Source organism: Furipterus horrens, unplaced genomic scaffold (genome assembly GCF_987537825.1).
Source record: "Furipterus horrens unplaced genomic scaffold, mFurHor1.1.pri manual_scaffold_6, whole genome shotgun sequence".
Classification (NCBI taxonomy): Eukaryota; Metazoa; Chordata; class Mammalia; order Chiroptera; family Furipteridae; genus Furipterus; species Furipterus horrens.
The window spans coordinates 105,910,920-105,937,288 of NW_028327176.1; the positions used below are offsets into that span (position 1 = coordinate 105,910,920).

General features: G+C 43.2%; 1 protein-coding gene across 1 annotated transcript in view; it reads left to right on the forward strand.

Moving 5' to 3' along the window:
- Positions 1 to 3,078: 3,078 nt before the first annotated feature.
- The window catches only part of LRRC1 (leucine rich repeat containing 1), a 130,222-nt gene continuing 106,931 nt past the window's right edge, over positions 3,079 to 26,369 (forward strand). The window contains exon 1 of the mRNA XM_090280483.1: positions 3,079 to 3,295. Coding sequence (XP_090136609.1) covers positions 3,137 to 3,295 — 159 coding nt within the window. The 5' untranslated portion in view covers positions 3,079 to 3,136. The remainder of the gene's footprint in view (positions 3,296 to 26,369) is intronic.

Consider the following 26,369-nt stretch of genomic DNA (forward strand, 5'->3'; position numbering starts at 1 on the left):
GGAACAGCTTAGTTGAGTAGTGCTGGGTGGGTCAAGGTCTCTTATGAGGTTGCAATTAAGCTATTGGCTGGTACTGCAGTCATTTGAAGGCTTTGCTGGAGCTGAAGGATTGACTTCCAAGATTATTCACTCACAGTTATTGGCAAGTGGTATCAGAGCCTTGCTGGCTCTTGTCAGCAGTCCTCAATTCCTTGCCATGTGAATCTCTCTACTGGGTTTCTTAACATAGCAGCTGGTTTCCCCAAAGTGAGTGGTCCAAGGGACACAAAGATAGAAGTTGAGTACACAGACCAATCAGGAGATGGAGATGGTTGGGGCCATCCAGAAGGCTGGCTAACACAGTGAACAGTGAATATTTATTGATTGAACCAATCAATGTGTGCCTGACACTCTGCTAAGCATTTTACTTACATCATCTCATTTAATCCTGATAACAACCCATGGACCATTGTTGTTATTTAAGATTGATGAAACTTAGGCTTATAAAAGTTAAGCAACGTGTCCAATTCTACAAAGCTAATAGGTGGCAGAACCAAAGTTCAAAGATAGACCTCTCTAGTCCCAAAGGCTGTGAAAAATGGTTCACACTGAAAATGAATGAATTGCACTATCCAAAAAGAAATGGATTTGGGCAGTCTTTTAAATTTGTTTACATTGAGTATAAAATTCATTTCTATCTGGGAAAGAAACTAGAAATTATATGAACGTTGGAAACTTATTCTTCAGAAGAATAAAAAAATTGTTTCCCTGTTCTTCAGTTGATAAAGTGTTCTCATTTTCCCCCTCTCTTAACAGACTAATGTTTCAAAGTCTTGGCAGATCCTTGGAAACAAGGGGAGTCAAGAATTCTGCCACTGACTTTCCACAGAGTCAGCACAGGTTTGCTGATCATATACTGTGCATCTGACACTGTGGTAGTTATAGAGATCTACAAAGCAAGTGAGACTGTTCTGGTTTCCAAGAGGTCACAGTCCCCTTAACACAAGGAAGTATAAGCACCATGGAGAGGCACACAGGGAATGCTTAGTGAAATTTGAATCTTTAATAAGACTAGCCACATCTTTAAAACACATTCGGTGGTTATTAAAATAATCTAGTGTAATAATCTCTGGAAGTCAAAAGAAGATTAAGATGAGGGAGCCTGGCTTCCAGCCCTTTTCCTTTCCTTCCCTTCCCTTCCCCTCCTTCCTTTTACACTTGAAAAACTTGTGAAGGCCATGGTAGACTCAGATTCTCAGTTAGGAACCACAGCTTTCCGCTAAAGGTGGCACAAAATGGGTTTTGGAATGCAAGGATGAATAGCTAAGATTCGGAGTCCAGATAACCTTTCCTGAGAATGTAGGAATCACACAAGGACAAACAAAAGAGTGTGAAGTGGGTAGGGCATTGGAGTTCAGGGATTGCTTGGGTTTAAAGAGTTAAAGTGATAATGCTTGGGTAGAAATTACTTCCTAGTAGAGTTGAAATGAAGAGTCCCCCTTCCACTCACCCTTGGGCACCAGCACCGGTTTGGTGGTGTGTGTGTGTGTGTGTGCGTCCTGTGCACAGTTGGAACTAAGAGGAGAGTTTGTGAAGCCACACATGTCTTGCAAAAAACATGTTTCAGACCAAAACTTACTTTGGTCACTGAGCATGCTCACCTTTCAGTCTTCTGCAGAAATGCAGAATTGGTGGCGCTAGATTTTATCTTTGGCACCTGGAGGCGGAAATGAAGGTGGCAGAGGTGACAGGTGGAACCTGGTGTTTGAGTACACTAGAAGGAAAGCCTGAGGACTAGGGCGCAGCCAGGAGGGCAGTCACAAATCCACTGATTGCCTTTGACCTGATGGGCAGCCCTTAATGAAGAAGCCAGTTTGGTTATTCCGAGATAGTGAGCGCTATACAAAGAGTCACAACAGTAGAGGGGCAATTTTGGGTTCTGGCCCCTGTCCTTGGGTATGAACCTAGGTCGAAGAATGGTCGTTATTACCCATTCTCTCCAGGATCCTCCCAGCTACTGTTTCTTGGGCTGCAAAATACCCTTTGCAAAGGACTGCGTGTCTATGCAGACAATAGGAGCTGGATGGAGATGCTTACCAGGCAGTCCCCGCGCCACCTGCACCTCCTCCCACGCCAGTCGCCAAACATCTGGCCAGGTTGAACAGGCTCAGAAACTCACCTTTACCAGCTCAGTTTTACATTTGAGCTCCTGATGGGGTACATCCACACCTATGAGAATCTCTCAGACTTCACTCCTGTGCTTTTGGTGGCACGGGGATTTCCTTTTTATGTATATAAATAAAGGATTACTGAAGATGTGCTCCCAGCCTACATAGCCTGCAGGCGGTGCCCGCGGACCAGAGGGCACTGCAAGGGCCTGGCCGAGGTGCGGGACCCACGCTCTGGGGCTCCTGCCAACAGCGAGCCCACAAGTGGCCAAGGAAGCAGCAGCCAGGGCTGCGGAGACCCCCTCGCAACCACGCCGCAACCCATCGCTCCGGGGGCCCAGCGCGCACAAGGTACGCCTCGGGGCGGTCCTGCCTGACCCCGGAAGGGAAAGTTGTTTTGGGGAAGGGGAGCGCGCGAGGGGAGGAGAGCCCGTTAAGTAAAACTAAAAATCAAAGTTGTTCTGCTCCTCTCAGGCCGCCTGTCCCCTGCCTGCGTTATCTTTGCACTGGTCTCCTTCGCGGTTTGGCTTCCTCAGAGGGCCAGAGGCTCCTCGAGCTGGAGTCTAAGCAGGGGGACGGCGAGCGCTCGGGCCGCAGGCTCCACGACCCTCCCCGGCTCCAGGTCGCTGGGAAAACCCGGAGCGGAGCATCCCCGGGCGGGGAGACGCCCTCGGCGCGGGCCCGCTGGCGCGCATGCTCCGTCGCACGGGGCCAGCGAGTAGGAAGCTCGGCGGGGCAGTGTCCGCTGCGGCGCCGAGACCGGAGGGCGGGAAGGCACGCGCCGGCTGGCTGGCCGGGGCGCGGGGACGAGGCTGTGGCTCCCGCCCGAGCTTCCTGCGAGCGCTTCGGGCCGCGACGGGCGGCGCGAGGAGCGAGAGGGCACTGCAGCCGACTAGCGCGGGGAGGGCAGCGGGCGGAGCGGAGCCGCCGGGCGGAGCGGGCTCAGAGCCCGGGTCTCCGCGGCTCGGGACCCGGCGGCGACGGCGGCGATGTTCCACTGCATCCCCCTGTGGCGGTGCAACCGTCATGTGGAGACCATCGACAAGCGCCACTGCTCGCTGGTCTACGTCCCCGAGGACATCTACCGCTACGCCCGCAGCCTGGAGGAGCTATTGTTGGACGCCAACCAGCTCCGCGAGCTGCCGGAGGTGAGTGCCCGGCCTCACCTGAGTGCGTCGTGCGGGAGCGCGGCCGAGCCTGAGCAGCCCGCGCCGCCCCCTCTCCCTTCTCGTGTCCCCTCTGCTCTCCACTCGTCCCCCTTTTCACTTCCAGATCCGGCCGGCAAGTCCCGCTGGAACTACCTCTACCTGCATCCACCTGCTGCTTTTTCCTTTTACTCCCCACCCCCACCCCCCGGCAAAAGTTTCTTTTCATTTTATGCGAACCGACTTGATGTTTTTTAATTAGTCATTAGAGCTTGTGCGTTTGGGGAAATACTCCGAGCTGATAAGTGGTTGAGATACACGCCTAGGTACCAACACCTGGCACTTTTGCCCGGGCAGGTGAGGAGCCAGGTGGTTCGGGCTGTTTCCTGCTGGGAGGACCGAACGCCGCTTCCACCTCCCGGGGCCAGGCCCCTCGCCCCGCAGTTTCCCAGCCGCTAGCCGGGGAGTGCCTCCCTCTTTGACCAGGGTAGGTCCTGGAGAAGGTGTGCAGGCGCAAGTGAGCCGCTCTATCTCGGCATCTTGCGAGGAATGTGCCCCGGGCCTTATCGCGGTGTATCGTGCGTGGGAGACCTGTAGCTTGGCCGGCCTACGTAGTCCCAGGAGAGGCCGCGCGGTCGAGGGCTGGGAGTCGGGGGCAGGCGGAGAGCTGGGCGCAGGTGCCCAGGTGCCCGCCGCTTGGACCTGCCTGCGTGGCCCCGGGGTGTGGAAGCAGCCGCGGGGAGCGTCAGCAGGGGCTCTGCGCGGCGGGCCAGCCTCGCAGACCCGTCTCCCGCAGCGGCCGCAGTCAGCCTGCTGCCCTCTGCCCTGGCAGTGATGCGTTACCGCTTCAGAGTTGTTTGTGTGAATGAATCAGTACGCTGCGGCCGAACTTGTCAAGCGACACAGGCTGATTGTGCTTTATGGTGGGTCAGGAACGGCAAACTTTTAACCTTCGAACTTGCCTCAGAAACTTGGCTTGAGTAACCCTTAAGGAGGAAGGTGTCCCAAATCCAGGGATGTGCAGGAAGTCAGGGTGCAACCATCAAAGGTGTGCAGGAAGTAGGGAGGCTTCTGGGGGTCGGGAGAGAACTTGAGGTCCTGAGCGTTGGAACGCAGATAACTTGCTTGTCCTTTAGTTAACACAAAGCCAAGACATTGTCACACCAACACGGAATAGTCAAATGTTCTGACTTGTTCGAGTGACCTGATATGGTCTCCAGCGCTGACAGAGTTTTAAAAAGCAGAACTGTGTGTTTTTTCTCAGTATTTCAAGTGTTGTTATTCTTCTTGGATTAATTTTCCTTGGTTCGTGTGAAATTGATTGGATGCTTTGCTCTGTGTAATCAGAGGGATTATCCTCACTAGGATCCTTGCAAAGCCCCCAGGCTTTATTTAGCTTAGAAGCAGAAAAGCTATACAGTTGTCTCAGGCTTTTATTATTTTGCAGGCACTTTCAAACTCATGGTTTTGCCTGGCCTTTAGCTCTCTTAAATTTAACTTAAAAGTCATAAGCGTAATTGCTGCTTTAAATTGTAATAAGTTTTAGCTGTTAAATTGCCAGAAATATATTCAATAGAATATGTAATTCAATAATTTCCAAGGGCTTCAGAGTGAAGTTATTAAAGATTGGGTGAAAAGCTGTTCAACTAGAAATGTTTCAGTGCTCTTTGTGGTGTTTTTGTTTGTTTTCTTTTGTAAAACTGGAAAATTTTCTTTGACTAGATTGGCTTTTCCACTCTCTTCAGCAAAGGTTGTGGGTTTTCCTGTAAAGTTGGGGATTTCAGCTTGGTACGGGAATGATCGGTTTTGGAAATGTCAGTGATTTCTACTGATCCTAAATGGAAACTTTTGAGAGGCTCAAAACACAGTTGGATCGCACTCTGTAAACACAGCAAACACATTTGGGATCTTATGGGTAGTTCTCTCTCGTACAGCTCTTAAATTAGTTTTTTAGTTTTCAGGTGGTATAAAATCCTATACCCTCTCCTATACCACTCCTATACCCTCTTCCACCTCCATCCCCTCCCCGCCAAATCACCACACTGTTGTCAGAGTCCATAAGTTCTTTTACTTTTTCTCTCTGCCCCCCCACCCCGCCCCCAGCTGTCAGTCTTCTCTCTATTTCATTCACAGTTCAAGTCTTTCCTTGGGCCATCCAATCTGATCTTTCACCTCTGATATCTGTATGACTCAGCACTGCTCACTGCTGTCCCTGCCCCCTCCACCAATCTCTGTCTCCCTACCTGCCACATCACTAGTGGGCCTCTATGCTGAGAAACCTCCAAGGTTCTTGTGATGGTGACCATACCAGCTGCATGTTCTCTCTGTAATATGTTTGGAAGCACAGCCAACGGGGAATCCTGTAACCCTGATCTCAACAGCAAAGATACATACACTCTCCAGGCTTCAGCTTAATGAAGAGCATCTCTTCTCCACTGAAAAGTTTGCTACCTCTGATTTGCTCCAACCCTCTCATTTCACAAATTGAGACTCAGAATTGAAGGGACTTTTTCAGATCTATCCAGCTGGTTGTCCTCCTGTCCACCTGTCCACCAACTATAACAGCTTTGTCTAGCCTAGTGGGAATCTGGCCTCACACCCATCAGACTGTCAGTATTTCAGCCCCTCCTGTTTTACTCATGTCATTAAAGCTGGGCCTCAATCAAAAATTTATTGACCCTTTGTTATCTGCTAGAGATTAAAGAAGGTATGTTTCTTATGAGTTCACAGCTTTGTGGGGAGACAGATGATTTTAGTACAGATGTGGTTACTGCAGGGTGGAGCAGGCACCACAGTTATCAAACTTGATGGTTACTTACCTAATGTTCTAACCTTTTGTTGAACCTGCACCAACTGTCCTCAGCAGTGGTTCCACCTTGTGACAGCTTCTCAATGCTGCTATTCTGCAGGGAAGGTTTAGAACACCTGTCTTTAGCCTGGCCCCAGTTGGATGGTAGTTTCACCATCCCTTTCCCATCCACTTGCTTCTCTCTGCCTTCTCCAGCTCCATCCTTTTGGGATGTGTATTAATAGAGACGGTCAGACTTGAACCTCTTCCAGGTGCCTACGTGTTAATTTTTCTCACCCTTGCGATCACTGAGCTCAGCACCCTGCAGGTCCTGCTTAATCAACAGCTGTTCATCTGTTGAATGAATGTTGTTAAATCTAATGCAAATCTTCCTCCTCTGCTTCTTTTACTTTCCTTAAGCATATCACTGCTCCAGCATCTGTGCTTTTCTGATATGCTGAGAAAATATTCAAGTGGGAAATGACTTCAGAAGTAAAGATCATCTAGTGGTGAAGTTGTTTTGTCTTCTCTGCAAGATCCTCTCCTTCCCCCCTGTACTTCCTCTGTGTGTTTGATGTCATGTTTTCTCCTCAGTGTGTGCTGATTCTCGAATACCTTTAAATATGTGTGTCTAGTCTAATAGGCAGCAGATATTTTGAGTGAATGCTTTCAAGCCTTTATAGCATAAAAGCTGGTTTCATCTCGTCACCTCCTCTTGGAGTTCAATTAAAGTTCTTTGCACAATTTCTAGATGACATTATTTTAAACACCTTCCCCTTCCCATCATCCTGTCTCATATTGTGCTTTTATTTTATTTTCTAGCCCTCGGAGCACTTATTGAAACCTAACTCCAGACTATATACTTACTTGCTTACTTTTTCTTTGTCTCCCCAGCTAGAGCATAAGCTCTGACGAGGACAGGGATATTTTGTTCGTGGCTCAACCTAGGACAATATATATCTGGTACATAGTGAGTACTCACATGCTTGTTGCATGAATGAGTCCTCACATGGTGTCATGGGTAGAGTGCCCCTGTTTCTTAGCTATCGTAATTCCCCTTCCTACAGTCTGACTTATGCTGCACACCAGTCTGTTGAAATTAGTAATGACAGTCAGTTAGTTCAGTGGTCTTCTCTTGCCAGTCTTTGTTTGCTATCTCTTCTGTGCTGGACACTTTTTACTTCCTTATAATTTTGAAATAATATTTATGAATGTGACATCAGTATCTCCAGCTGTGAGCTCATTAAGAGGACATCTACCTCACTTGGAATAAGTCCCTTTTGTCTTAAACTCACCAAGCCTTGTCTCCTGACCTGGCTTCTTTTCCCACCAGTTTCATTTCTGAAGGATGGGGCAGCCATTCTTCCTGTCTCACAGGTTCATGGACTTAACCTTCTCGCTATTCATCTTGTCACTAACTCCTGTCATTTTTTCCTTCAAAATGGCATCTTTCCTCTCTCAGTCTCTCTGTTGCACCTGGCTGGTTTCCTGTGGATTCCTGCTCTTCATTGCTGGTGTTCTTCTGCTGAGGCTCACAGGGCTTGTTGTGAAGGAGCAGAGAGCAAGGGTGCTGGAATCAGTCCACAGCGGCTCCAGCACTACGATGCTTTCTTCAAGCCTTGGCGTCCTCACAGGTGATAGTAGTGCCCACTTTGTAGTGCTCTTCTGGGGATTAAAGAGATAATGTGTGCAAAGCACTCATAGTTAGGTCTAAGATGTATAAGATCTTTCTGGATATTATGGCAAGACACTTTTATTATAAAACATTTTTTTCTTGAACTGGAGTTTGAAGACTTTTTTTTCCTGGGAGTTTGTAATTCATTTTTTAAAACGAGAATTAAAATTTTAATCTTCTTTTAAATAACTTTAAAACTAATAGATTCTGTAATATCGAGATAACTTTACAAAGGAGTAGTACTGTAAGGTTTTAGTGCCCATGTTTGGTTTAGCACTTTGATTGTGGTGAAGGGGAGGAGAACAGATGTGAACTTACTGCAGAAATCACATGTTCGGGTCAAATGATGGCTGGAAGTTGTGTGAACAAAGGTTTCAGGGCAGTTCATTAGAGAAGAGTGATGAAGGGGTCACAGAGCCCACGGTGGTGCAGCCGTGCAGAGTATCAAGGAACCTGCTCCGAGGTGGTATTGTATTTACTACATCTTGAGCAGCCATGCCGTGCTGTGTCTGTAAAATTGCATCACCGTCATCTGTCATGTTAAATAAATGTTGAGTTATCTTTTATTGGTTTTTACCAGATTTTAAAATGCTTCACATTATAGTTTTATAAGAGTTAAGCATAGGGAGGACATACCTAGTTTGATGTTTGGACATACTTAAATTATGTTGTAATAAAAGTAATTTAAGCCAAAGCTTAGGAGGAAGGGAGTCCAAGAGAGTGCTTTCCCTTCTTAGTGATCACGCATTTCTCAAGTTAGGGAAAGAGTTCTTGTTTCTCAGATATACTGTTGTTATTACACAGTCTAGCACTTAATTGTTTTCTGATTCTTTTATGGTTCTTCTTCTTCTCCTACACACCTGCCCTCTCCCCTCTCCTTTCCCTTACACTTTACAGATGAGGAAACAGACCTAGAGAAGTTGTAAATTTAGAGTCTCTTTGATTAAGAAACATTTAATGAGTATCTGCTACATATTAATAATAATTGTATTAACTATCACTTACTGAGATTTTACTGAGTTCCAAACATTGTATTAAGTGCTCTACGTAAATTATGTTATTCCTTAAACTGAATAACAATTAACTTTAGCCATTATATTTTCAGTTTTACAAATGCAGAAACTGAGACTTATTTAAGAAAGTCATTCAAGAGGCTTGTTTAAGATACTTAAATGTAGTCAATAATATTGTAACAACTATGTATGATGCCAGTTGGGTACTGGAAATATGAGGGGGGAACATTTTGTAAAGTATATGATTGTCTAACCACCATGCTGTGTACTTGTAACTAATACAAAATATATTGAATGTAAACTATAATTAAAAAAAGACTTTAAATGGAAAGGCAAAAGAAAGAAAGACAGAAGCTTGGTCAAGGTCAGTTCTGGAGTGAGCATTTGATTCCAGCTCTGTGTGCATTCACAACCTGGGAGCCCACCTGGGAAAGAGGAGGCATGGCAGCGTGACGTGCTAAGGAGCGAGCCTCTGCAGACTCCAGTGAAAACTCTGAGGTGTCTCACATTCTCTGGGGAGCCGAGGGAAGGCTTTAGAGGTGGTGACATTCACACTAGACTAAAAGGAGAGAAAAAGCATGTTGCTGTTGCCAAACCGATTCTTTCCAAGTGGCTTGAATGAGCAGTGTCTGAGTGATGGGAATTTTGCTAAGATGATCCCTGCAGAGGTGGCTTGTGGATGGTGGGTGTGTAAGCATAGGTGCAGTACGGTTAGATCTCTGTTTTAGAAACATAGTTCTGGGTCACAGTAAAGTATGGCATCGGGGAGACCTGTCAGGAGCCCGCTGCAGTGGTCTAGGCCAAAGGAAAGGGTAATGGCACCTGTGGGATGGATGGGGGGTGGCTTTGTCCAAGATGTTAACATAGGGAGTTTTGGGTCCAGTGCTCTTTCTACTGTGCCACCTTCCATGTCCTGCTAACCATTTAAACACTTCATTAATCCTCGGGGGACACTAAGTATAAAGCATTTGTCTTGTTTTTGTGGACACGTTTTCCTTGATTATGGGTCTGTCTGCATTCAGTTTGTGAATTACTCCCTAAGACATAACAAGTTGTTTTCTTTTTTAAAAAATTGATTTTAGAGAAGGGAGCATTGGTTTGTTATTCCACTTATTTATGCATTCATTGGTTGCTTCTGGTATGTGCCCTCGGGGACCAACTCTGCAACCTTGGTGTATTGGGATGATGCTATAACCAACTGAACTACCCGACCAGGGTCAAGAAATGGCAAGTTTTTATGTAGGCATTGGCTTAGGGGTGGGAGGAGGGCAGATGGACAGCCAGATGTGCTGTGGATGGTAAAAGTTTATTCTTGGTTTCAGATAGATGTGGTCATCAAGTTTATAAAAATGTACTCACAGTAACACTGGTAGCCTTGTGGGTTCTGTTTTTCTAAGTAACATGATTATGTACTGTGTGTACTGTATCATGAACTTAAGTTTATCATCCTTTGGTGGTGTTTTAAAAGACTAACATTTGGAGCATTTTTGTTATTCTAGAGTAACTTGGAAGTCAACTCGTTGCTGGCATGTCTTTTAAAATAAAATAGCTCAATTCTTTGAGAAAAAGGAAAACTATTCACTTAATGAAGTTTTTCTAAAGTTGACAAAATTGAGTCATGCTGGTAAACTAGCAACGTGAGCCTGCTGCCGCAGCTCCCCTCCCTTCTTCCTGGTGGCTTCTAGTGAGAAGGGGCTGTCTCAACCCCTCGTGGTAACCTTCCCGTGTATTATCTTTGCTGCCAGAATTTGCAGCTTCTGTACTGTGATAAGTAGGTCCTTGGGATTTCCTTAAAAAGGACCCTTTACCACAGACTTGAAATTAAGAGGGGAAAGCATAGCTGATATTTATGCAAGACGGTCAGAAATAGCAGCATAAACATTTCTTAGCCATGATGACAGAAATCCCAACCATGATCTTTCCATGCCGTGGAACAGAGGCATTGGGCTCTTCTGGGTGAGAATCTAGTGTGCAGTGCAGGCTTCTCTCTCTGCTCAGGGAAAGTTTGCCTATTTTAGGACTCTATCCAGAACTCAGGGTTAGAAGTGTTTGTCCTTTACTTCATATGATAGTTATGAGGGATGATGAGATCATGGGCCAGATCTTAGTAAATGCATAGAAGAAACTTCTGGATGTCCATTTACTTTCTCTTGGGTATTATTTAGTGGACAGGAGTGGTAATTTACTATTGCATGTGGTATTTTAGAAATCTAATGATGTATGTGTGTAGTGTAAAACACTTTGATCTCCTTGAAGATGGAATATTTGAAAAATATTTATTATCATTATCTAGGCTGTAACTTCTAGATGTCAGAGAAATTGACTCAGTTGTAAGAAATTTGACATTTCTGTTTCCAAGAACTAAAAGAAATGAATTTGTCATTTGGTGGGTGGAAGGAGGTGTTACACCTAATTACAGCGTGTTCCGGGCTGATTACTGGATATTGTGGCCTGATGAAGAGGACTCTGTCTACCCTGACCACTCTAATCATTTTTCTTTCCACAGTCCTCACCCACTTCTTGGGAAAAGGTCATCGGGGGTGCTGCCAGCTGACTTGCGGTGGGAACTAGGAGCTCACTCACCTCTGATGAACAGGTCTGAAGGCCAGAAAGCAGTTTCTGAACCCCTGAGGGTGTGAACTGGGCTCTCACTGCTTGACTTGATTTGGAAGATTCTTGACTTAATTGAGAAGACGCTGAGACCCTGAGGCTCATGCTGTTAGTGCAGGTGGCCTGGCTTTGGACCATGGTGTGGCCTTGTTTTTATCTCATTACTCTGTGTTGGATGGTTAAAAGAATTCAAACAGTTTTTAACAAGTGACACTCTCCTTGATTCCCATTAACCATTTTAGAATGTATCCTTTTAGATTTTTTTCTCTTCACACACCATTATATATTTATTATTGTTAAAATTGACAGAGGACTCCTACTATATAATTGCTATTGCTATTTGCTTTTTTTTTCTCACACTGTGTCCGGCACCTCTTCCATATCAGTATGTATAGATGTATTTTAGCTTTGTTACTGGTGCTGTAGGATTCCATAGTATTGGCTATAGCACAACTGGTTTCTTAAACTGTTCTCCTATTTTTGAACATTTAGATTGTTTGTAATGTTTTGGAATGATTAAATGTTCTTGTACATACTACTTTGTGCACCTCTGCAAATGTTTCTTTAAGATAAACTTCAAGAAGCATAATTGTTAGATCAAAGGATATTCATTTTACAAATTTTAACAGATGTTTGTAGATTGTCAAAGATTTTTTAAAATATCAATTGGACGGAGGCCTAGAGGTTATAGAAATCTACCCACCTTACAGCTAAGGGAACGGAAGTCTAAAGTGGTAAAATGATGTGTCAAGGCAAAATGAAAACATGGGCTGTTACATCTCCAACTCCTGACTCCAAGCCCTGTGATCCTTCTGGGGGCTGAAAAAATAGGCCTTGGGACTGCTTCTGTCATCTCTCTCCCTTTATCCTTGACTATGACGTTCTCATAGGCCTCGACAAGCCTTCAGGTAGGCTTTCTCAGTTTATCAGATATTTGTTCCAGTCTTTGGAAGTCTGACATCTAATTCTTACCTTCGAGTAGCCTACAATCTTTAGTTGTGGAGAGGAGTGCAGCATCATAAAATTCCTAATGTAGCTCAGGGCTTTAGAGGTCTGCAAAGCAGGAGCTGCTGTGGACCTTTGGGGCCTCGGGAAAGCAGGACTCTGGTTTTCACTGAAGGGAGGTTCAGGTGGGCCTGAGTAACATGCTGTGTAGTGTGTGTGCGCTGAATCATGGACTAGGTAGGGGAAGGCAGGCACTGCAGACAGGGAGCTTTTGGGAGGTGATACAATGTTGTGTTATGGAGCAGAGACCCTTCCTGTGGGTTGACTTGGTTCCATTTCTGGAGAGAAGGGCAGGGCAGTGTGCAGGATGTGGGGGAACATGAATCTTGGGCATTAACTTCTGATGATTGTGTGCATCATCCCCTCCCTCTGTCCCTTCCACTGAAGTGTCGGTTCAGGCCTGAATTCTTTGCTTGAAGAGAAAGTGTGTTTAATGGTTAGGAGATTAACTTCTGAGTGTTGACACCTTTGACAAGTAACTCAGCCTCACTGTGCCTCAGTTTGCTCATCTGTAATAAGAAGGTAATAATTGTCCCTACCTCATGAAGGTGTATGAAGATTAAATGAGTTAATAGGTATAAAATGCTGGGAACAGTGTCTGTTATATAGAGAGTACCCAATAAAATTTGATCATTGTTGTTATCATTCTTGGCCATTTTATGGTAGAGGCTCAAACTCCTTCATTCTTGTCGCCTTCAAATCCTTTCTCAATACTTGGTCAGAGTGATCTTTCTAAAACCCAAATGTGCTGGTGTGACTTCCTGCTGCACTGGCTTCTCACACCTGCAAGATAAAACCTGGCAACATTTTTGTCCACCTTATCTCCTATCTCTTTCCAACTTGAACCTTGTGTTTCAGCAACAATTAGCTGCTCTTAGTTACCGACATATCATTTCTTGCTTCTGAGTCTTCATATTCCTTCCTCTGTCCACTGTCAGTTTCTCTTTCTTTACTTCTTTGCCTGGTTCATTGTTCTTTATCCCATGGGACCTAGCTTAGGCGATAACATTCCCTCAGAAAGTCTTCCCTTACCTCCTCTCTGGATTCTGGGGACACCTGTGTCATTACTTGCGTACCTCTTCGTAATTATAAAAGTGAGTTCCTTAAAGCTGCACACTTTTTCTTCTTTGCATTCCTGCTGCCTAACAGGGTGGTTGGCACAGAGCAGACATTTAATACATATTTGAGCAGCATTCTTGGGGAAGTTTGCAGCCCTGTTGGGGAGTGGATTGAGAAGTGGGTTTGAGCCAGGCCTATCAGTGAGAGCTTGAAGATTACTCCAGGAAGAGCTAGGCTTTCTGCAGTTCTTGCATGTATGGCTGGCATCATGCTGGAGTGAAGTCAGCCCTGGGTTCTTGTCCTTATTCCATCCAACACTAGCATTGTGACCTTTGGCAAATCACGTAATCTCTTGAACCTCAGTTTCCATATCTGCGTGACGAAAGGATGATGTTGGTGATGTTCAAGGCCCCTTGGGATTCTGACTTCTTCAGATGGTAATTTTAGGAAGTTTTTATGACTTGATGCCACAACACTAACCTTAGGAGACTCTCACTTGTGCACATGCTCTGTGAGGTTGCTCGGTTAGGATTAGTAGAACCACAAATCTAGGCTTAATCATTATAATCAAGGATTAGATAATAAAGAGAAGCTGTTCCAAATACTTAACCTCCTGTGGTCAGTTGTTGATTCCCAGAGCCAATTAAGGGAAAAAAAACAGATTTTCTTGGATTAACACACACACACACACACACACACACACACACACAGAGAGAGAGAGAGAGAGAGAGAGAGAGAGAGAGAGAGAGAGAGAGAGAGACAGAGAGACAGAGAGAGACACAATCTTTGAACACTGAATCCTTTCCTGTGTCTGTTGCATTTTCCCAGGTTTCGGAAGTGAGGTTTACCTCACTCAAGCAACTTGACTAGGACTTGTCTCCATATTAAATGGATTCAAGCAAATCAGAGATGACTGTTTGAAATTATCACTGGGTTTATTCAAGTACCTGAGAGACTATTTTGGGAAACTTAGCTTGGGAACAGATGATTAAGAGTAGCTATGGGTTAATGGCAGACCAAGGTGGCTTCTCAAGGAGTATATTAGGATCAGAGGCTACAGCTTTCAACCTACTGCTGATTGGTTGGTTTTTCTGACTAGATGGTGGTGTCAGGCTTCCCAAGCAGCATGATTCAGGAATGGGGACTGCGACTAGATCTCTATGGATCCTCATAGACCTCCCTTCTCCTTCCCTGTTCACTTTGCATATTTATCAGTGTTGGTGTGCTTCAGGAATCGTTCTGTCTAGCCAGGTAGATATCTTCCCTTGTCCTCGTGGAGCTTCCATTCTAGGTAAGGGAGATAGCCAGTAAATAGATAAGCAAATAAGAATTTCAGGTAGTGATAAAAACTATATATAAAAACCAAAACAAAACAGGGAAATGCTCTAGAGAGTGACACAAGGAGGTTTCTGTTTAACTCTGGGAGGGCCTCTCTGAGAAGGTGACCTTTCCACTGATGTGGTGAGGCCACCTTGTGAATATGGAAGGATCCTTGCAAAGGCTCAGGGAGGAGTTTGGTGAGTTTGCAGGCAGAAAGAAGGTCAGTGAGGCTGGAACACCTGGTATGACAGGGAGGGAGTAGGAGATCAAGGGGAAGATGTTGGTGGGGCTCACAGATGCAGGGCTTGGAGATCCCGTGAGGAGCTTGGATTTCTTTTTTGTCAGTTGAAAGGGTTGGGGGCAGGGAGGTCATCAGCTCATAAGGTATCTGATTTATGCTTTAGAAAGTTCACTCTGCCTGCTGACTAGAGATTAGTTTGCAGTGAGGAAGAGAAGGAAGTGGGGAGACCTGGAGAGGAGGCTTTTTATTGGAAGGTTCTAAAGAAGAGCTGATGGTGACTTGGACTAGGATGGTGGCAATGCGTAATGAGATATATCTTGGGGGTAAAGTTGACAAGACCTACTGATGTTATTGGATGTAGGGTTTTGGTTTTTCAACTTGGGGGATGGCATTTATCAGGTTAATGAGGACTAGGAAAGAGGATATGACAGTGTAGGAACTGGTAAGTACTTGAGTTGGGGGCATGGTGAAAGTTTTTATGAGACAGAGAACTTAGGATAGGAAGCCTGGGTAATGATAATTTTAGTAAAGACAGCAAACATTGTTTGAGCAATGTGCCTCACACTGTTCTAAACACTTCTCATTTAACCCTCACAACAACCTTAGCTTCATTTTACACAAAAAGCTTTATTTTACCATTGAGGACACAGCAGGGACACAGAGACAAATTAATTGGCTAAGGTCACACAGCTAGTAAGTAGCAGAGCTTGGGGTCAAACTGATATGGTTTGGTTCAAGAACCATTATTCCTAACCATAGGGCCTTCCTTCCTCAAGGTCAAACTTGGGGAGACCATGTTGTCTGCACCAAAAGCCATCTGATGAACTAGCAGTTGTTTTTGGTCTGTGAACGGGAATAGAGAGACACCCAAGACTGGGGTTATTTTTGCATCATTAAGAAAAAGACCACTGAGCTGATAGGAGGGGGAAGAGATAGGGGGAAATGGTGTAGGGATTAAGAAGCATAATTGGTAGGAATAAAATAGGCAGGGGGATGTTAAGAATAATATAGGAAAGGGTGAAGCCAAAGAACTTACACACATGACCCATTGACATGAACTAAGGGGGGTGGGATTGCTGGAGGGAAGTGGGGTATTGGGAAGAGGGGAGCAAAGAGGGATAAATTGGTGCAACTGTCATGGTATAATCAGTAAAATATATTTAAGAAAAAGAAAAAGACTACAGAGTTGAAATATTATTTTAAGAATTAGGTCACCAAATAAATATTAATATGCTCATTAAATCATAATCTTTCAAAGAAGATTAGTGGCACCCATTTTTTGGTGCTGGACTTTTTACCTTAAGAAAGTAACTTATAGCTGTATCCTTGCACACTCTTAAAAAATAATCTGTTTGGGAAAAGGAGGGGAGTCTTACTGAATATAATGAGCACTGGTTTTATCATATCAGTGCCCCCGTTATAATTCTGCTCATAATTATTCAGCTAGTACACTGTCTGTTGTCAAAGTGTGATATCAAGGGATTAGCTGAGGCAATTATTAGTCTTGACTGTAAAGGTCAGTATTATAAAGATGTTCTAATGTACTTTCTGGACTGTACATATGCGGATACTGAAAGGAATGAATGCTAACAAGATTGAGTTAATAGAAAATATGCATTTTACAATAGACTCGCCGTACCTAGTATCATGTTATGGTTATTTCCATACCTGATTCTCAATATAACTTCATTCTAAAGAGGCAAGAGGAGAAATGGGGGAAGGGTTATGCCCTGCATAACATATGCCCTGCATCTCTTGTACAGTAACTGGTGGTTCACTGAGGACACACAGAGGCCAGGAAAAAAGTTAATCCAGCCCCGACTCTTCAGCCTTACCCATCTCCACCCCTCTTTAATGACTAGTGTTTAAAAAGAAAAGGTGTGTCGATATTTTGTAAGATAAATATAGCAGGGGGTTATTGAGTGTGATGTGTAGTATATGTGGTCTTTTAAAATTGATATGTTCTAAAATGTTTTATTTCAATTTTCTGGTTTCGGTTCTAAATAAATTTGGTTGAAGAGCAGTGTCAGGTAACTTCAGTGGTTTCAGTTCGCTGGTAGTTTCCCCTTATGGAGAGAGGGAGGGTTCAGCCTTGGAGAAACAGAGGAGTGGAAGTATTTGGAATACTCTTGACTGCAAATAACACACCTCTCAACCTAAACTGCCTTAAATGAAAGAGGTATTTAGTGATCTCACATGTCAGGAAGCTTGGGTTCAGGAGAGTGGTTTCAGGGTTGGTTTAGCAGGTTGACAGTGGGCCCTGGTGTGACTTCTGTTTGACTCGCTGGGCCTCTCTTCTGCCGCTCCTCACAGGGGGGCATCCAAAGGAAAAGCATGGACAGAGTCCTGGGGCCAGCGCTAGTTTGTTTTCCCCTGTGTAGTGGGAGGAAGGCAGGCAAGGAAGGTGTGGAATAGAAATGAGGGGGGTGGGCATAGGTGTGGGGTGCAGTGTCTGCTGCAAGGAAAAGGAAGATAGACATACAGTGTGAGCCTGCCTGGTTCTGCAGACACCTTCTCTCCCATCAGCGAGTAGGAGATGGTTATGTCTCTCTAGCTGAACCCTCTGTTTTCTGCCAAAATCACAGAGACCATCTGCTCAGGAAAGTCTGTAGCAGGAATAATTTCTGTTTTAAAAATTTCTTAAAAAGAACAAAACAAAACAAAACAAAAAACTTGTAAAGGTACACATTTTTCCTAGAATTTGTTCTCTCTGTGTGTGAGAGAAATTTTATGAGAGAAGACAAACATAAGCAAACAGGGTATTATAAAGATTAAATTACCACATATACTTATTTTCTAAATTGTTAAATTCTGATTTACTTTTAATAGTTAAATTTCTATGACTTGGTGGTCACATGTTCCAGACCTCAGTGGCTTTGTCAGTGGTGTGTGGCCTGCTGGGAATGCTCTTCTCTAGTGCAGATGCTGCCTCCTCTGTGAAGCCCTCCCAGATCTACAGTCATGGTCCAGTCTCAGTGCTCTTCCAGCCCCTGAAGCTCACACATCTCATTATGTTCATCAGGGTCTGACCTAGCTGTGCATCTGTTTGTTTCCCTTAGCTTGTCATCAGGGACTTACTTTATGTGTCTCTGTTCCAGGCATTTTAGGAATTTGGGGCCTTATTCACAGGAAATGCTTTAAAAATGTTGCCTTGAAACAATTTTTTTTTTGTATGCAGTAGTTTAGATGCATAGAGCCTTAAATACTTCTCATTGTGCCTTGGCATAATGAGTTATTCTGAGGGTTTGATCGATGCCAGCAGTATAGCTTCAATCTAGTTGAGTCTGAGCCTGGCGCCTCCTGCCCGGAGGAACTGTGTGGCCGCAGACATAGAGCTGGCTCCCCAGGCATATCACATCTTTTCTGTCTACCTGAGAGGGGGCGGTGGTGCTGGCTGAGTCAGCTTGTCCTGCTGGCAGAGGGTCAACAGTAGCCCAGAAAGATAACACACCATTAGTCATGTTGACAGAAGGAGGGCTCCTCTCCCTCTGGCCTCTTAGTAGAGGTGTTAATGAGGAGTAAAATGGCCAAAAGGCAGGAAGTGTTTCTGAAGCCTTGGGCCTGGGCTGCCCACACACTGGATAACCTGCCCTCCCCTTTGGAAGAGCGGAATGAACTCTTAGGTATTGTTTTGATAAAACCAATAGTAATTCTCTACTGACTGCCTGCGGTATTCCAGATGGACCACAAGGCCCTTAAACAGAACTTACTTGGTCCTCGTGTAACCCTTACATGGGAGGGGTTTTAAAAGTCCTGTTTTACATTTGAGAAAACTGAGACTGAGCTCTTTACTAAGGTCAGTCAGATGAGAAATGACCTGGCTGGGTGGCTTGGACTGATAGGCTGATGCTTTTTCATGCATTATGCGAATTTGGCAGACCCACTCTGGTGGTGGCCTCAAGTTCTTCCTGTAGCTAAAATGCATTGAAGACCTGCTGTGTTATCAGGCACTGGTGATGCAAAAGTGGGTGACAGACCTTGACTCGGGGTTCCAGAGTTTGGTGATGGCACCCAATACCTGAGCAAATTGTGATGGAACTTGGGTTGTGGAGCTGGCAGCACAAGCTTCCGGAGGTGGAGGGCAGGGGGCACAAGGCAGCCAAGTGCTGTTGCCAAGGTTGTCAAGGGACAGGCAGCAGGAACGCCAGCTTAGGGGGCTTAGCCTTTATTTTGTAGGGGGAAGTGTGTCATCAACAGTTGAAGTTCAGGAGTATTTTGTCAGGCTCGAGTTTGGAAAACAGCCTGGTGGCATCTTGTGGATGCATTTGAAGGGAACGAGGCTAGAGATGGAGACTATTTCAGAGGCACTCCAGGACCAGGCTTTGGTGATGGACTGCTTTGGAAATGGAGAGTCTGGTGGTTTTAGGGATCAAGGATGGTAGTTGAGTGTTTATAGTTTGAGTGACTGGGTTCCACCTTCAGAATTTGAGAAGTGAGGGGAAGGATGCATGTGGCTAAATAAAAGAGCAAGCCTGGTGGCTTTCGTTCTTTCCAACGAAGGATGGAGATAGGGCAGTCCTCTAGGAAAGGAGGCGGAGGCTGAACAGGGGTGCCTCTGGGGTGGTGAAGGTGGAGAGGGAGCTACGGGGCATTGCCAGGGTTGGTGTAGATTTCAGGTGCTGCAACCCTTCTTTTTTTTTTTTTTTTTTCTCTAGGCTCCTCAATCCTACAGGCCTAGAACAGAGAAAGGTGGGTTGTAGCACGGGTTCCCCCTATAGAATAGAGGGGAGCAGGACAGGAGGGTATGGGTCAACTGAGGTTTCTGATGAACATGTATTTGGGATGCTATTTAGGCAGAGAAAGAAGAGAGTTCCATCAAGGGGTGGTGCTCACAGAAAAAATAGGGAATAAGGCCATGGGAGAGGTCACGGCCAGATCCGGAATATTGGAGTTGAACACACATGAAAGGAAGCAGCTCTGGGTGAGGTCAGTATTCCAGGGTGTGACCTGGGAGTGGATGGTGACGCGCAGTGGGTGTGGAGGTCGTCAGTTTCAGGATCCCAGTAGCTGCCAGGCTTGCTTATTGGATGGAGCCACAAAGTCAGACACACCTGTGGCCATGGGCAGGTGGACAGTGGAAGATGAGGTCTAGCTATAGACAGACTCATGGCGAACCAAAGGGCACATGCCCCATCGGAAGAGGGCAGCTGCCACCTCCTGCAGTCCCCACCTGTGCAGTGGGGATGTGGCCTGCCCTTACAGCGTCACTCTTTTTTTTTCCTGGAAATCAAGATTTTTATGTTGTCTCCTTTTTTTTCAAATGTGTTGTCACCTTATTCAGTGATTTAAAAAAATGGGCTGTGGGCTATAGCATCAAGCGTGTAGATTGAATTTGGCTTTGTGGGCTGCCTTTCTGCACCCTCTGCTCTATCAACACTGAGAGTTCCTAGGACTGTGGCAGGAGGTAGGAATTGGATCCCAGAGTCTTGGTAACGCCTTACCTTCCTGGTCATCCCATTCATTTTGGAGGATGGAGGTTTTAAAGATAAAGAGCTAACTAGCTAATTAGTTTTTCTGTGGGAGCTAATAGGAGATGATAGTAATCTGAAGCCTGTGGCTCAAATGAACTGCAGATTGTGATAAAACATTTGCCAGCTCCTTCTAAAACTTCTGCATCCTTATTCCTTTTTGCTATAGAAAGAGCCTCTCTTTTGTTTCTTTCATTTTTTCTTCTTCTTGATTTGTACTTCCTCTTTTGTGTATTTACAGCATTTTCTTTCTTTAATTTTTTTTTAATTTCTTCTTTCTGTATTTGTTCAATTCATTTTCTTTTTTTTAAACTTTTTATTTTTAGTTACAGTTGATGTACAGTATTATATTAGTTTCAGGTATATAACCCAGTTATTAGAGGCATTCTGGATATTTATCTGAAGAAACCCAAAACACTGATTTGAAAAGACATATGCATCCCTGTGTTTATTGCAGCATTATTTACAATAGCCAAGATATGGGGCAACCCAGGTGCCCATCAATAGACGAATGGATAAAGAAAATGAGGTATATTGTATACACACACACGCACATGCACACACACACAATGGAATGTTACCATTTGCAACAACATGGAGAGAACTATAGGGTATTGTGCTAAGTGAAATAAGTCAGACAGAGAAAGACAAATACCTTATGATTTCACTAACATGCAGATTCTAGAGAATAAAATAAATGAACAAACAAAACACAAATAGACTCATAGACACAAAGAACATTTCAATGGTTGGCAGAGGGGAGAGGGATCGGAGAGCTGGATGAAAAAGTTGGATTAAGAAGTACAGATTGGTAGAAAATAGTAACAGGCATGTAAAGTACAGTATAGGGAATGTAGTCAATAATATTGTAATAATTATGTATGGTGCCAGGTGGGTACTGGAAATATCAGGGTGATGTCTTCATTATTTTAGCTCGAGTTAGCTGGTTAAAGTAATGTATAGGTCAAGTTCTTTTTTGGTATAGAGTCAATAAAATTTTATATTCTCTTTGATTTTAAATTTGGTGAATTGACTGTGTGAATTGTGATGACAAGTTGTGAAACTTAGGCACTTGCACATCTAAGACATGTAAGCCCTTCAAATTCATTAATTAGTGGGTTTTACTCACATTTCAAAATACTGTTTATCCTTGGGGCACCTACACATAACTTTCTTGGACCATCACATGTGTTGCAAATCTTTGTTCCTTTGACAAGGTATAATATATTTGATGTTTGTTACAGGCTAAGAGTTAAGTCTAAAAAATGAGGTTAGGGATCAGTCTGAGAATACCATAGTTCTGTGTACGAAGGAGATGAAGCACTGCCATTCTCTGTTGGAGTGTGCAGCAGTGAGTCTCAGAGGTAGCTCCAAACGGGGGGGCACACAGATGTTTGAAAACCACGGCCTGCTTGGGCGTGTGTCACTGGCCCACACATATTTTCAGCATGGCTTTGAAGACTTTGCTTCTGGACACACTGTACTTGTTAAGTGGCTAACAGTTCAATTTTTCCTTTTCAAGAGACATTTAGGTGAGTGATGCTGGTGTTCCTATGGCCATACTATGAGAAACACTGGTGCAGTGGGCTTTGGGATCACCAGACTTAGGTTCATGTCTTACCTCTACCTGCTACTGACGAAGAGATCTTTCAGTTACTTAACATCTCTGAGGCTAAGTTTTCTTGTCCTTTAAGTCAGAGATTTTCAACTGGTGTGCTGCAAGAATTTTTAAAACATGCAATAACTGACTGTTTAGTCAGGAGCACTGATCTCTTTTCCCTCAGTCAAAAGAAAAAATGACATCGGCCAACACAACAATAGCTGTCTGGTGTGAATGCCCTGTCTTGAACCATACATAAAAATATATAGATCATATAATAGGGTTGCATCTTATTGGTCATGTTTCATAATGAGGTTGCCTCTGATTAATTCTTGGTACCAGAAACCCTTATATACAAGTATAGGCACTTGATTTTTTAAAAAAAGTCACTTTGGAGCAAAGAAGGTAGATAATTACTATTATTATTTTTTTGTAACTCAGTTAAAATTATATCTTTTTTTTTTTGTTGGATCAGCAGAAAATATATTTTTTGGTGTGCTGCAGAATTTTAATAATTAGTTTGTGTGTGCCAGGAGATGAGAAACGTTGAAAATCGCTGCTTTAAGTGAGACTGGTGATACCATCAAGGGATGGTGGTTGTGAGGATTGCCCTTAATATACGTGAAGCACCCAGCTCTGTTTGGCACATATCATTATGTTAATTGCCTGTGTTTGGAAAATAAGGGTCCCCAAGCCTACTTTGAATTTCTGGCATATTTGTCAAGAAGGAGAGTATAACCCCTGAGGATAAGGATCACATCTATGCTCTAGAGCAGTGATTTTCAACTTTTTTCATGTCATGCACATCTAGACTAATTACCAAAATTCTATGGCACAGTAAAATAAATAAATAAATACATACATATTTTGCTGATCTGACAAAAAATAGGTATGATTTTGATTCACTTACATCGGATGTCTATTTTTGTGTTGACATTTGTCATTTCTTTATTTGGCAGTCTAAGGAAAAAGAAGTCAGTGCCCCTGATTAAATGGTCAGGTACTGCACATTTTAAAAATTGTTCCGGCACAACAGTGTGTCTGCTGCAGCACACAGGTTGAAAATCACTGCTGTAGAGTCCAGTACTATCCGGAGTGCAGCGCAGGGAGGATGGCAACCCCTTTGTTCTGTTGAATGCTGGTGTTTATGATGTTGTGTGTAGTTTCAAGTCAGGCTCTACCATGGGCCCCTTAATGGGCAACAACTTGGGATTGCCTTTCTCTTGTTCTCTTTTCTTCCTCTCATGTACTTGTGTGTGTGCGTATGTGTGCGCGCACACACACACAAAGACAGACACACACAGCTGAGCTTGTTCTCAGTAGCTGTATCTGAGGCCTAGCTCAGGTTCAGTCCTCTTCAAGTCATTGAAATGTGGTGACAGTTGTGCATAAATCTGGCCTGTGAAGGCTGAGGGACTCTTGAGACTATGACTTGGTCTCTGCTTATTGTGCCTGTAGGGAAATTAAGGTGTCAATTTCAGTGGACAAACCTGAGTTAAGTTCTCCTTCCCCTGGGTCCACAGACACGTGAAACAAAGTTCGTTGTGCACAGACAGTTCTCCCTGTGAAACTTTTTGTTTTGGCCAAGGTAATCTTGATCTTCCTGGAAGACAAGCGGGCTAGTTTTTAGAAAATGTTTTATTTTTGTTTTTAATGCTAGCACTGAAAAATAATGCCTTGGTTTTGGCCCATGGTTCTGTCAAAACAAAACACTTCCTGTATCCAGGATATAAGCAGGTTTAACGAGTACCCAAGCATGTTGCTGCTTTTAGTTTTCATCCCCCTTTGTAACTTTTGAAGTGGAATAAACTCTGCATTCTTTTCTTGCTAATCATTTAAAATTTTAATTGAAAGTTTTGCTTTTATAATGTGAGCTCCTTTGGCAAATGCATGAAGGTGTGTCTAATGCAATTCTAGTTTCAGAAGCAGTTTTGCAGTGAAAGAGACTTTAATTTTCAATGTCTTTGACGCTGGGCTACTTATTGAATATTTTTAGTATGCAAATTGTGGTGAGCATGGTACCAAAAAGTGCATCTTTTTTCTTGTTTGGTATATTTCCTTATTCTTGGCTTAGTAATTATATTCAAGATAGTTTAGGCTTGGACTACAAAATAGATGTTGGATCTATGTTCTCTCCTTATTATATAGTAATAATTCTGTGTTAATTACATGGCTGAATATATAGATGTATTCTGGAAATCTGTTCCCTTCATATCTCTCCCAACAGGTCCTTGAATTTTATACAATAGAAACATGTGGGGAGATGGAAATTCTAAGTGCCTAGTGACTGTAAATGTCAGTGAAAAGCCTTTTTGTGTTCGTTTAAATTTACCAAAGTCAAAATGGAGCTAAATTTGTAGTCATCGCTCTTGCATATAGCTTTATTACAATGAATATATAAATAGTATATTAAACTACCTTATTCAAGATTTTAAATATTTTTTAGGCTACATTGTAACCTAACAATTTTTGCAAGTAACCTCATAAGGACCAGAGGGAAGGATAATGAACATAGGTAACACCTCTCCACCCCCATCTTTCTTGTTCTTTCTGATTCCTCCACTACTTCTTGTGAATGCTTTTATATATGCTGAAACATCTGAAACAGTTTGAACACCCTCTAAAAATCCAGTTCTCTTCCCTTTTAAAATATTTCAGCATGTTAGTTTTGTGTTCATAGAGTGAGAGAAAAGAGGTAGCCAGGATTTGAATTAGTGCTTTAACTTTTAAGTTAAAAAGTGCATTTGAGTTGATATTTTTGATACAGGCAATCAATTTGGAGGGCGGGGTTTGTGTGCTCCTGACTATTACAATGGTATTGATGCCCATTTTGGAAACCTTGACAAATACAGAAATGTTTAAAGAGGCAGAAGAAAAAAGTCACTCTATGATCCCACCTAAGATTTCCACCTCTAATTTCAGTCACAGGTAGTGAATGTCTAATGCCTCACCTGCAATACCAACTCTTGAGTGAGTATTGCATCCTCACCCTCAGCATCCTAGCTGTCACCTGGCACTGTGAATATCTGGCGCATAGGTCTTTTTCTCTGCTGGACTCTGAGCTCTTTGAGGGAAAGTACTGCCTTAATTTTGTATTCCTAGAATCTAGGGTAAGGTAGGTAGGATTAAGCTAAATTCTATGCACTTAAACTTCACATCATTTAATTGCATATAGCCAATGCTGTATGGTGGACTTACGATGGGGTTACATCCTAATAAACCCATCACATAAGTTGAAAATATCATTAAGTCAAAAAAACATTAAATATACCTAACCTACTGAACACCATAGCTTAGACTAGCCCACTTACTCATGCACACTTACATTAGCCTACAGTTGGGCAAAATCATCTAACACAATGCCTATTTCATAATAAAGTGTTGGATATCTCATGTAATTTATTGTGTGTATAGCTTTTGTACTGCCATGAAGTTGAAAAATCAAAGTTGGACCATTGTAAGTAAGGGGCTATCTATACTTGTTTTTAAGAAATGTCTACAGATACTTCAAAGAATATTTTATATTTAGAATGTGTAATATATGGATATGGTAAAATATTAAAGACAGTACAAAAAGTGTACAGGGAAAAGTAGGTGTCTCCTTTACCCCTTTTAGTTCTGTACTTTTCTTCAGAGGAGAAAGCTGTTTATCATTTTTATTTCTTTGTATCTTTCCAGAGATAGTCTGTGGATATACAAGCATTAATACAATTATCTTTTTAAAAACTTGCCTTTGGAATGGAGGGCGGTGGTGGACATGCTGGTGATATGGCCCTTTTGGAACCCATTCTAGCCAATCTGTTAAAATTGAAAATCTATCCCAGTAATTCCTGTCTGGTATTTGGTATTAAAAATAGAAACACCAGTGTTCCTAGATATATTGACATGGCCCAAAAGTTCATTTGGTTTAAAGTAAAACTAAAAGACACATTTTTCATTTTCACCAATAACTTTATTGAACAACATATTCACTGTTTTGTTCCATTACCTTCTGCCATCTTTGAGGCAACTACATGATTCCATCTTCCCAACCTTTTATCTTTTTGAGAAAAGAACTGTTCCAGGTGCCTTTTGCAGTCTTCCAGGGAATTGAAATTTTTTTCTATTAAGAGAATTTTATAAAGACTGAAATAATGGAAATCTGAAGGCTCAATGTCTGGTGAATATGGCAGATGAATCAGAACTTTCCAGCCAAGCTATAACAATTTTTGCCTGATCATCAAAAAAAGAAAAAAAAAATATGGTCTTTGCGTTATCCTTATGGAAGGATATGCATTTTCTGTTGACTAATTCTGGAC